Here is a 13,283-nt window from a genome sequence, read left to right on the forward strand (position 1 = left end):
CATGGTTAATAAGGATTATCTTTGGGTGATGGTTATTGCACTATTTTGTACTTTGCTCTATTTTTCTTAGTGTGCAGGTGTTAACTTTGTATTCAAGAAACTTTATTAAATGGTTCAGTGAAAAAAATTGTTAATGCTCATTCTTCTTATATGTAGAATGACTTTGCAGAAAAAGAAACTCTGAAACAAAAACAGATAGATGAAATAAGGGACAAGAAAACTGGACTGGGAAGAATAATTGAGCTAAAATCAGAAATCCTAACAAAGAAGCAGAATGAGCTGAGAAATGTGAAGCATGAATTACAGCAATTGGAAGGATCTTCAGACAGGATTCTTGAACTAGACCAGGAGCTCTCAAAAGCTGTAAGATACTTTTTGAGTAATCTAATAACTTTAATGTGTAAAATGTTTAGAATCTTATATTCTGAAGTATATTATCTGTTGCTAATCTTAAGATTATGGCATTTCAACAAAAACATCAGTTGTCTATGAATGTCATACAAAATGAAAACATCTGAATATTATAATCATACCAACTCTTTGATTCTGGAAGTGGGTGGATTGAAAATTAGAATTACGTAAGAAGCTTTTTAAAAAGACTTAGGCTTGGGGGCACCTGGGTAGCTCAATCGATTAAGCGTCTGCTGTCAGATCAGGTCATGATTCCGGAGTCCTGGGATCAGGCCATTCACTGGGCTCCTTGCTCAGTGGGGTGTCTGCTTCTCCCTTTGCCCTCACCCCACTCCTTCATGTTCTCTCTAGAGTGGGGACTAGAAATATATGTTCCAAAAAACCAGGTGATTGTTAGGAGTACCTTGGTTAAGAACCACTTACCTAAGTTAAAAAAAAAAATTTTTTTTTTTGCTCTAGGTTCCATGCACTGTAGATTTTACATGATTCTTGCCATGGTATCACTTTATATGTGGTAGAAATTTTCTTAGACCAGCTGCTTTTACAAATATCCAAATTCTCTTCCTTTTTTCTGATCTGTCCCCTTCCTTCACATATCTGCCACCAAAGTAGGCATCCTAAAGCTTGGTAGATTTCCCTCCCAGAACCCATCTTGATAATTTAAGTAAACATTTCAATTTGCTCTGTAACTTAGCATCTAGCATACATTTTTGTCAGTTTAGCAGTTTGTCACAGTTTCCCATCACATTGCCTTTGTGATAAAGTACTCGTTAGAGACCACATCACACTATTACATGTTTTCTAAATGCCAGGCAATGTAGTACGTTTACATGGGTACCTGATGAATACTTACCAACCAAAGAGTTACTAAACTGTACATTTGGATGTATTTTTCTCAGTTTTCTCTACCATTATAACCGAGTAAGATAACATTATAAGATTTTCCTTAAAAATCTGTGCTTTTTCTCTTCTAGGATAAAAGTAAACAGTAATATCTTGATCATTCTGAGGAATAGTTGATTTCTAATACATTTTGTCTTTATTTTAACACAAAACATATAAACTTGTGTGTTTGAATTATTAATAAGGAACGTGAGCTAAGCAAGGCTGAGAAAAACAACAATGTAGAAGCTCTAAAAACAGAAGTTATAAACCTTCAAAATGAGAAAGCAGACCTAGACAGGACCCTGCGTAAATTGGACCAGGAGATGGAACAGTTAAACTATCATACAACAACACGCACCCAGATGGAGATGCTGACCAGAGACAAAGTATGACCTTTCTTTTTGTTCTAACTATACTTCTGGTATTAAAAAAATTTACGTTTGTAAGGGATGCACTACAAAATACTTAGGTGGTGTTGGTATTGTATTTTAGGAGTTAAGTGAGCTTAATATTCTATAAAATAAGACTTTGGAGCTTAGGAAAACTATTTTCTAATTCCAAAAAATAATACTGAAGTATATATACACATGCCCATTGCTATTAATATTTATCACGTCATATACAAGTTTTAATTTTTACTATTGTCAGACTTGTTACTTTTTTCTCTTATGGCACGGAAGGGTAATTCCCACTGTGAGACTTTAAGAATTTTGCATTTTCCTCTTTCATGTTCATTGTTTTATTTTTTAAGCCTAGAATTTTAGTCTAGAATTTATTTTTGTTCTGAGCCACCTAGCTAGCTCAGTTGGTAGAGCATGTAACTCTTGATCTCAGAGTTGTAAATTAGAATTTATTTTTGTTCTTGATACAATGTAGAGATCTTGGACTTTTTATTTATTTATTTATTTATTTATTTAATTTTTTATGGGGCATCTGGGTGGCTCAGTCGTTAAGTGTCTGCCTTCGGCTCAGGCAGGCAGAGTCCTGGAATCGAGCCCTGCATCGGGCTCCCTGCTCAGTGGAAGCCTGCTTCTGCCTCTCACTGCCCCTGCTTGTGTTCTCTCTCTCGCTGTGTCTCTCTCGATCAAATAAATAAATAAAATCTTTTTTAAAAATTAAAATAAAAATAAAGAAAATTTTTTTATAGGCTGACAAAGATGAACAAATCAGGAAAATAAAATCTCGACACAGTGATGAATTAACTTCATTGTTAGGATATTTTCCCAATAAAAAACAGCTTGAAGACTGGCTTCATAGTAAATCAAAAGAAATTAATCAGACCAGGGACAGACTTGCCAAATTGAAGTAAGTAGTTTTAACATTTGGAGATGTACTACAGAGCTTTTATTTCATGCTTTTTATTTTTCATTGTTTGAAATATTCTACTTATTGTTATAAAATGGAATGTTTTATGTTAGTCAACTTTGGTTCTGCTGTATTTATCAATCAAGTAAAATGATGACATTAATACGGGCCTTTTGTTCTTTGAAAGTTTGCAGAACTTAGAGGATTAAAATTCTCCTTTATAAAAAAGAGGCCTAACACTATAAAATTCATAGAAGAAAATTTAGGGGGAAGGCTTCATTATATTGAAGTTGACAAATACTTTCTTGGACCTGACATCAAAAGCACAGGCAGCAAAAGCAAAAGTAGATAAATGGGACTACATCAAACTTAAGAACTTCTACAAAGCAAGGAACAGCTGGGAAAAGGCAACCAACAAACAAAATGGGAGAAAATATTCAAACCATTTATCTAATAAGTGGTTATTATCTAGAATATGTAAACAACTCCTGTAATTAACAACACAAAAATAAATAATTGGACTTAAAAATGGGCAAAGAATTTGAATAGACATTTCTCCAGAGGCCATATATAAATGGCCATTGAGCAAATGAAAAAGTACCTAATTCATCAGGGAGATGCAGATGAAAACCACAATGATAGATCACTTCACACCAGTTTAGCATGGCTACTACTAAAACAAAATCCAAAACAAAAAAATCAGAAAATAACAAATTATTAGTGAGGATATTGAGAAACTGGAACCTTTGTACATTGTTTGTGGGAATATGAAATAGTACCGCTGATAGAGAAAATGGAGGTTCTTCCAAAAAAAAAAAAAAAAGAATTACCAGATGATCCAGCAGTTCCATTTCTGAGTATATTCAAAAGCATTGAAAACATGATCTTGAGATTTTTGCAAATCCATGTTCATTACAGCATTATTCTTGGTAGTCAGATTAATGATAAAGATTCAATGTGTATGTGTATAATGTGTGTTTCTGATTACTCAGCTCTAAAAAAGAAGGAAATCCTGGGGGCTGGCTCAGTCCGTCAAGCATGTGACTCTTACTCCCCAGGATGTGAGTTCAAGCCCCCATTGAGTGTAAAGCTTACCCAGGGTTGGCAGGGTGCCGGGGGTGGGGGCAGGCAAGTAATCCTGTCCTGCTACAACTTGGATGAATCTTGGGGATATTATTGCTAAGTGAAATAAGCTAGTTACAAGGGGATAAATACTGTGAGATTCTAGTCACCTGAGGTACCCAAAGTAGTCAAACTCTTGAAAACAGAAAAGTAGAGCGATGGTTGCCAGGAAGTGGGAGAGGGGGGAAGGAGAATCATTGTTAAAGGGTTATGGAGTTTCAGTTTTATAAAATGTAAAAGTTTTAGAGATGTAGGACAACAGTGTGTATATAGTTAATACTATTGTATTTTACACTTAAAAAATGGTTAGGATGGTGAATTTTATATAATGTGTGTTTTTTACCACAATAAAGAAGTGATCACTTTTTTTAATGTCGCTTTGAGTGGTGGTTGGATAGAAGAGTCAAATTCTGAACAGATATTTGAGGAAGATAGTGGATTTTGCTTTGGCCATGTTTAATTTGTTTTTTTATGGAAATGGGTCTTAGGGAATATAATATTAGAGTTTGAAGTTCAAGAGTTTGGAAGTTTTTGCTTTCTAAGTTTTTGCTTTGGAGTCATTTGTATAGGCCATATCACCTTAAAAGGGTTATGTGAAGAGAAGAGAAAAGGTTATAGTCAGATGCCTGGGAAACAGCAGTAGTTACTGTTGGTAAGCAAAGGAAGAGGAACAAGTGAAGGGAATTCAGGGAGCTGGGGAGAGAGCCAGACTGGAGGACTTCTTGAGACCTTGAGTAAATAGATCTTCAGTGAGGGGTCAGCAGTGCTGGGTGTTAAGATAATGATGTTGATGAACATGGCTCCATGTCTAGGATGGTCAAAGCATCATCTATATTAGTTACTTCTTTTTGTCTTATTTTTACTGTGACTCAAAATGGGAAGTATCAAAATGTAGCACACATGCACATCACACATCACACACATGCACTCATACACATTCATCTGAAAGAAGTTTCTCAAAAGAGTATGTGTCCAAACAATGCTCAGTCTGTTGCAGTGTATTTTATTCTGTTTCATTTTTTTAAGATTATGAATATAATCCATTATATTGATTACATGACTTGCCCAGTGAATTATAACCTGTAAACCCTAATCTATGTTGGTATGACGGTTGGCTAGCATGATATTTAAGAGTTGAAGTTGAGATGAATTGTATTAGTGAGCAAAAGTCTTTGATGAATGAGAGAGAATGGATGATGATGTAAGTAGATGACAACAACAAGGAAGGGATAAAGAAGTTCTTACAGAAGTGAAGTGATACTGAAAGGGTCCAAAGGGAATCAGAAGAATGTTCTTTTCCCTCATTCTCCTGCAAACATATTCGCTGAGCCTCCTCATCTGAGCTCTAAAGACCATGAACCCCAAGGAATCACACAGTTTTGCCTATACACATAAGTCTGGGTGCAGGCCCATGAACAGGTTTGGAAAGTGATCAGTGTCCAGGGTGGAGTTCAGGCAGAAGAGGACTGTTGCCTTGACTTCTAAAAAAAAATACTTAGTTACAGCAAACCTTTGTAATATTTCTTGGCAGAATTTGTATTTACCTACTCCGATTTTTCAAACTTCATTTCTCATGTTGTAAAATTGTAATCTGTATTCGTTCTTATTTTAGCAAAGAACTAGCTTCATCTGAGCAAAATAAAAATCATGTAAATAATGAACTAAAAAAGAAAGAAGAACGGTTGTCCAGTTATGAAGACAAGCTGTTTGATGTTTGTGGTAGCCAGGATTTTGAAAGTGATTTAGAAAGGCTTAAAGAAGAAATTGAAAAATCCTCAAAACAGCGAGGTAAGTTACCTTCTTTATATTATTAAGGTGCTTTGACACTTGAATTTTTACTCACTGGTAGCTATTAAGGATGGGAAAAAAATGTTCATCATCACTAGCCATCAGGGAGATTCAAATTAAAACCACATTGAGATACCACCTTACACCAGTTAGAATGGCCAAAATTAGCAAGACAGGAAACAACATGTGTTGGAGAGGATGTGGAGAAAGGGGAATCCTCTTACACTGTTGGTGGGAATGCAGGTTGGTGCAGCCTCTTTGGAGAACAGTGTGGAGATTCCTCAAGAAATTAAAAATAGAGCTTCCCTATGACCCTGCCATTGCACTCCTGGGTATTTACTCCAAAGATACAGATGTAGTGAAAAGAAGGGCCATCTGTACCCCAATGTTCATAGCAGCAATGGCCTCGGTCGCCAAACTGTGGAAAGAACCAAGATGCCCTTCAACGGACAAGTGGATAAGGAAGATGTCATCCATATACACTATGGAGTATTATGCCTCCATCAGAAAGGATGAAATACCCAACTTTTGTAGCAACATGGATGGGACTGGAAGAGATTAGGCTGAGTGAAATAAGTCAAGCAGAGAGAGTCAATTATCATATGGTTTCACTTATTTGTGGAGCATAACAAATAGCATGGAGGACAAGGGGAGTTAGGAGAAAGGAGTTGAGGGAAATTGGAAGGGGAGGTGAACCATGAAAGACTATGGACTCTGAAAAACAACCTGAGGGTCTTGAAGGGGCTGGGGGTAGGAGGTTGGGCAAACAAGGTGGTGGGTACTAGGGAGGGCACATATTGCATGGAGCATTGGGTGATGCAAAAACAATGAATACTGTTAACGCTGAAAATAAATTAAAAAATTTAAAAAAAAAAAAAAAAAAAAAGGATGGGAGATTTAAAAATTTGTTTCTGGCGCCAAAGGGGTCAAGTTTCAGTCCCGGTTCTACTTAAATGGTTTTGTGACTTTGGACAAATTATCAAATGATTCCTTTACTTCAGATTCATCTGACATAATTACCTACCAAGTATGGTGTTAAGACTAAATGAGATTAATAGGTATAAAGCACTTAGAACAATTTCTGGTACACAGTATACTCCAAAATTTTGTTACTCTTTTTGTGTGTTACCAGAAAGTAATTAATACAAATCTGAATGTATTGTGCCCATTCAAAAAAGAATATAAATATGAGAGGATTTTTATTTTTTTCCTAATATGTCTATAAATGAAGAATGATCCTATATATATGAAAAAGAATAGAACCATAATAACAAAACTCTATTTTATATTCTTCTCATTGGTAATATATTTATTTTCTTAAAACAGCCATGCTGGCTGGAGCCACAGCAGTTTACTCCCAGTTCATTACTCAGCTAACAGATGAAAACCAGTCATGTTGCCCTGTCTGTCAGAGGGTTTTTCAGACAGAAGCTGAATTACAGGAAGTCATCAGTGATTTGCAGTCTAAGCTGCGGCTTGCTCCAGATAAACTGAAGTCAACAGAATCAGAACTAAAGAAAAAAGAAAAGCGGCGTGACGAAATGCTGGGACTTGTCCCCATGAGGTGAGAATAGGGATTTACTATTACTGTACATGAATAGCAGCACTTATAGAAGATGCCCATCCAGTCCCTGGCATAGGATAGGTGTTCAGTAACAGATTGAATGAATAAAAGTTCAAGTCAAGACTCTGAGCCAGTGTGCCCCATCTTGTGTTAATTATAAGACAAAGCAATTATTGAGGTGCCTCTATGACTCAGTCAGGTGTCTGCCTTTGACTCAGGTCCTGATCTCAGTCAGGGTCCTGACATGGAGTCCCAATGTCAGACTCCCCGCTCAGCAAGGAATCTGCTCTTCCTTCTTCTGACCCTTTCCACTGCTTGTGTTTTTGCTCTCTAAGTAAATAAAAGTCTTTTTAAAAAATTATTTAAAAGTAAACAAACTTCTTAAACTAGTCACAGGGCAGTTATTATAATCTTTACTATTTTCTTTTTGTGTGTGTGTGTGTGTGTGTGTGTGTGTGTGTGTGTGTGTGTGTGAGAGAGAATTACTGAGTCCTGGCTTGAAGGCAGAAATTTTGACAGATTGAGAACTGTTTGCTGATCTCTCACTTTCTAAATTCAGCAGGAGAATTAAAGTACTGAAAACTTCCCCCAACAGACAAATTTTAAACTATATTTTTATGTCTTCTTTCAAAAAGAATGAATCATCATGATATCTATTGTTCATTTTCCCTCAGTTACTCAAGAAATTCAAATAATGGCCTATTTATAAATCAAGTCAGAAAGTATGTGATGATGCCTTGGGGTTTCCCACAATGTAGATCATAAAACTGGTCACAGAGACCAGTATGACATAATCTTTAAGAAGCTGATGGTCTAAGGAGACAAGCTCTCAGAATTGAATATTTAGAAAGCTGGGCTTAATAAAGTTCTTAATTGGTTCAGACAGGTATATTAGTTAAGAGGAGAGAAGCCAGTGGACTATGGAATGAGAATAAGATTTTGAGAACATAATAGGAGGAGATTGTGAAATGTAGGGAAGTTGGTTCTGCTCAGTTAACACTTCATGATAAAATGCCTGTGTGATGATATGAAGTGAGGAGAATGATATAGACCTTGTAACTTCAAGTTGGGCTACTGTTAACATAATGACAGGTCAGGAGGATCATCTGTTTTTGAACCACAGCTGACCTCAGGTAACAGAAACAGTGGAGAGGGAAAGTGCAGCTCTATTACTGTAATGTTTGCCAAACTGAGAGATTTTCTGTAAATTAACTGACTATACTGATCAAAAGTGTCAAGATCATGAAAGACAAAGACTGAAGAACTTTTGAAGGCTGTAGGAATCTAAGGAGAAATAACGTCTAGTTGCCATGTGGGATCCTGGGTTTGGCCCTAAAACAGAAAAACATTAATGGAAAGACTACTGAAATTGCTCATATCATCACACAGGCATTTTATCATATATATCATCACACAGGCATTTTATCATATAATCGTCTTAGGGAGTGAGGGTTCAGTACAATAAGATTTTTTAAATTTTTATTTATTTGAGAGAGAGCACACACTTGAAGGAGGGGAGGGGCAGAGGGAGAGAATCTCAGACAGACTTCCACTGGTGCAGACCCTGACTTGGGGTTCGATCCCATGACTCATGAGATCATGACCTGAGCCGAAATCACCAGTCAGACACTGCACCAACTAAGCCACTCACGTGCCCCTGTACAGTAAGATATCTTGAGAGAGACCATTTTCACTTAACTTTTTTTTACAGTATATTTTTTATTTTATTACAGTTTATTGTTATATTTGTTTAATTATTAGTATTATTAATGTCCATACCTTATTTATAAATTCTATCACAGATGTGACTAGGGAAAAAAGGTGTATATATAAGGTTTGGTACTATCCATGATTTCAGGCATCTACTGGGCGTCTTGGAGTATATACCCTGGGGATCTTCGTGGCTTCAGGGAGACTGTTGTAATTGTTGTGAGCAGGATCTGCCATTGGATACTGAAATCAGTGGGCAAAAGTTTGAGGAGAAGCAAGATATTGACATAGTCCCAATATATTTCTTGTAAGATCGTTATTAATTACAAAGACAAAAATAGTAAATTTATAGTGGGTAAAACTGGCTGACACCATCTTAACCAAGTATGAAAAAGATTAACATCTCCAGTAATAAAGTATAATGATGTCATGTGTCCACTGATATGATGCCCTGAGGATACAGTCACTTCTTATTATATTTTTGCCAAAAATGCATAACCTCCATTTTATGATAAGAAAACATTAGCCAATTTTTAATTGTGTGTTCTCTGTTCAGGCAAAGCATAATTGATTTGAAGGAGAAGGAAATACCGGAATTAAGAAACAAACTGCAGAATGTCAATAGAGACATTCAGCGCTTAAAGAATGACATAGAGGAACAGGATACACTCTTGGGCACAATAATGCCTGAAGAAGAAAGTGCTAAAGTCTGCCTGACAGATGTTACAATTATGGAGAGGCTCCAGGTAAATTTATTGTAGTGGAAGGCCAGATAAAACTTGTTTCTTAGGGGTTTGAATGTGAAATGTGAGAGTGGTAAAAACAAACAGATAGTATTCAGGTATAGGTTGAGTTTTGAGTTCCCTGTCCTGAACTGCAGATACTCTGATGGGAGTACGGCTTAGTTTACATTCCTGGGTTTGGATTCTTTATTCATAAACATGAGAATTAAGAAATGTCCTGTTTGTTTTCATATTTAGTTGGTTTCCTTTTGTTTATATATTTAAATTATTAAAATTCATTTTATCCTATTAAACCTTATTAAAATTTAATAAGAAATCAGTTACAAATTCAGATTTTAAAATACAGGTTTTTGGGGTTTTTTGGTTTTTTAAAAAAGATTTTATTTATTTATTTGACAGAGAGCACAAGTAGGCAGAGAGGCAGGCAAAGAGAGAGGGGGAAGCAGGCTCCCTGCTGAGCAGAGAGCCCGATGCGGGGCTCGATCCCAGGACCCTGAGGTCATGACCTGCACTGAAGGCTGAGGCTTAACCCACTGAGCCGCCCAGGCACCCCTAAAACACAGTTTTTAAAGATACTGAATAATGATAATGTAATAAGTTTGTTAAAGGAAATAACTTTGTTTTATTCTTAAGATGGAACTTAAAGATGTTGAAAGGAAAATTGCACAACAAGCAGCTAAGCTGCAAGGACTAGACTTGGATAGAACTGTTCAACAAGTAAACCAGGAAAAACAAGAAAAGCAACACAAATTAGATACAGGTAATACAGTCTGTTTCTTCATATACCCATAAAGACCTCAACATCCTGGCATATGCTTTTTATTACAAATTTTGTATGTTATGTGGACAAGGAACTGTCTTTTTTGCAGTTCACCCTATATTCATTCTCTTTTCTCAAAGCCTCACTTGTTTCCTTGCTTTGCACAACAGATTTAGAATGATGGGAGGTTTTGAATGATGGATATGTGATGAATTCTGCTCTTTTCTTAGTCTTACTTACCCTGTGGTCCTCACCCATGGGTGGCCAGAAAGGGGTTCCATAGCACTTTTCTTGCAGTGGGTGAGACCCCTGGAAGCTGAGCCTTTGTGAATTCCATGAACTCTAAAAATGGAAGCTAGCTGCTTGTAGTATTTTCTGTATCCTTACTTTAGTCACTGTGTATGTTTTTGTGTAGTTTCCAGTAAGATGGAATTGAATCGTAAGCTTATACAGGACCAGCAGGAACAGATCCAACACCTTAAAAGTATAACAAATGAACTTAAATCAGAGAAACTTCATATATCTACTAATTTACAACGTCGTCAGCAACTAGAGGAGCAGACTGTGGAATTATCCACTGAAGTTCAGTCTTTATTCAGAGAAATAAAGGTAAGAAAATTCATACAAAACTATTTTTTTCTTTCTTTCTTTTCTTTTTTTTTTTTTTAATTAAATGGGCTCTATGCCGAACATGGGCTTGAACTCACAACCCTGAGATCAGTTGTCTCATGGTCTACTGACTGAGCCAGCCAGGTGTGCCCCACATATCTTTTTTTTAAGTTGGTTCAAATATGTGAAATGCTCTTTATTGGTGTAGTGACTAAAACTATGATTACTGGGAGGATAAAAATAAAAAATAGTATAATTCTTTCTGTGGCTCCTTTGTTGACAAAACTTGTACTAATAGGTAAAGGTGTCAGGGAAGATTTTGGCTATAATAAGGAAGAATTGGCTGCTTGGTTAATTATTGAACTTCCTATTACTGGGGCTGGTCAGGTGGCTAGTTAACTACACATACGGAGTCCTGTATGTATGGGATATTTGTCTTACCTACCAATCCTGTATCCATGGCAGATACTGCCTCTCAGTCATAGCGCTTTTTCTGTTGATTCCAGGTGTAATCTCAGAATCCTTCCCACTATAGTGAGCAGGCTTTGAGTTACTGCATGGAATGGAAACCATTCATCATCCCTCATCTAGATTAATCACATCTAAGACCAAATCAAATTTTTGAACAGTTTTAGAAATAACAATCTTACCCAGCTTTTCATAATTGTAAACATTCAGTGAGTACTAAATATATTACTGAGTCTGTTATTAATTACTATAAATGTTTCAGAAGTATTTTCAAATTACAAATTATCAGAGGCTTAGAGTATGATAGGAAAATAGTAACATCTTACATTTGTTTAATTTTTTTACTCTTTATAAAGCCCTTTGAAATTAAACAGTTCAGCGTCTCAGTAATCTTGTTGAGGTATATGGCTTAGTCCCCTTTTTATAAAGAAGAGATTGAGACTTACAGATGCTTCATGTCTTAGCCAAGGTCATGCAGCTAGTAGGAGGCAGGGTTTATTTTCAGGTGGCTCTTCAATGTCTGTTACATTTGACTTCCTACCACACTGTACCTCTTCTCAATATGATAAAATACAAAAAATACACCTAAAGTAATGCTAAGGGATTGTTTCTTCTTTTATGGGTTCATTAGATATTCATTATCTTAGCTTGAGTATCATTGTTTTCTACAGTGATAAGTATGCTATAGAGCTGTTACAAGGCTGAACAATGTAGACTCCTGATTAGTAAAATAGTTGGTCACTCTAAAGTTCCTTTCCTTCCCAAATAGGAGTGGACATACCAACATCAATGTACCAATATGTTTTTATACCATAAAATATCTACTTAGCTCTTAGCAAACTAAGTTTAAGGACATAAGTGTCCTGTATAGTCATATTTCCATCTGTAAAAGAGAGACCTGAACTGAATCTCTTCTTTGGTCACACAGAGCTGACATGTGCCCCTACAAACTATTAAAAACTTATACCTGAAGCCACCTGCTCATATGCTTGGGAGCACATGCCTGGATTAGGAATCAGATTAGTGGTGAAGCAGTATAGCATAGTCATTACCAGAAAGACTCTGGAATTGGACAGGATATGGATACTGGATCCTTCATTTACTTTTGTGACCCCAAACAAATCATTCTGTGCCTGTTTACGGATCTGAAATATGGAATGAAAATAATGGTAGGGCTCTTCATAGGATTGTTGGAAAAAGCAGATGAGTTTATCTTTCAAGCCTGACACATAGAAAGTGCTTTTGTTACGACTGTAAAGTCTGACACCTGAAATAAGATAATTCAATATAAGACACTATGTTTTGTATTTTTAGGATGCTAAAGAGCAGTTAAGCCCTTTGGAAACAACAATGGAGAAATTCCAGCAGGAGAAAGAAGAAATAATCAACAAAAAAAATAAAAGTAACAAAATAGCCCAGGATAAAGTAAGATTTCATTTATATTTTTATTATCGAATACATATATTAAACTTAATGTTCAGAGAACATGTTGGACAGTAGCATTTCATACGAAATTAAAAACATGGTAAGGTAAATAGTATTTTCAGATTTGTGACATAATCGACATTAAAAATTCTTGTTAGGCTAATTGCAACAATGTGGATGGAACTAGAGAGTATTATGCTGAGCAGGATACCTCAATCAGAGAAAGACAGTTATCATATGATCTCACTGATACATGGAACTTGAGAAACATGGCAGAGGATCATAAGGGAAGAGAGGAAAAGATGAAACCAGAAGAAACAGAGAGAGAGAGACAAACCATAAGAGACTCTTAACCTCAGGAAGCAAACTGAGGGTTGCTGGAATGGAGGGACTGGGAGGGGTGGGGTGACTGAGTGGTAGACACTGTGCTATGATGAGCACTGTGAATTGTATAAGACTGATGAATCACAGACCTATGCCCCTGAAACAAATA

At 36.2% G+C, this 13,283-nt stretch overlaps 1 protein-coding gene across 9 annotated transcripts in view; it reads left to right on the top strand.

Moving 5' to 3' along the window:
- Window positions 1-13,283, top strand: part of RAD50 (RAD50 double strand break repair protein) — a 204,758-nt gene that overhangs the window by 155,994 nt on the left and 35,481 nt on the right. For all 9 annotated transcript variants that reach the window (XR_009353895.1, XM_059174533.1, XM_059174532.1 and 6 more), the window contains 9 exons: window positions 157-363; window positions 1,500-1,682; window positions 2,444-2,601; window positions 5,336-5,511; window positions 6,838-7,075; window positions 9,342-9,531; window positions 10,162-10,288; window positions 10,704-10,897; window positions 12,680-12,790. Coding sequence is in view for 8 of the 9 variants with exons in the window: in XM_059174533.1 (XP_059030516.1) it covers window positions 157-363; window positions 1,500-1,682; window positions 2,444-2,601; window positions 5,336-5,511; window positions 6,838-7,075; window positions 9,342-9,531; window positions 10,162-10,288; window positions 10,704-10,897; window positions 12,680-12,790 (1,584 nt within the window). In the remaining variant the exon portion in view is untranslated. The remainder of the gene's footprint in view (window positions 1-156; window positions 364-1,499; window positions 1,683-2,443; window positions 2,602-5,335; window positions 5,512-6,837; window positions 7,076-9,341; window positions 9,532-10,161; window positions 10,289-10,703; window positions 10,898-12,679; window positions 12,791-13,283) is intronic.

Source organism: Mustela lutreola, chromosome 5 (assembly GCF_030435805.1).
Source record: "Mustela lutreola isolate mMusLut2 chromosome 5, mMusLut2.pri, whole genome shotgun sequence".
In the NCBI taxonomy this organism is placed as follows: Eukaryota; Metazoa; Chordata; class Mammalia; order Carnivora; family Mustelidae; genus Mustela; species Mustela lutreola.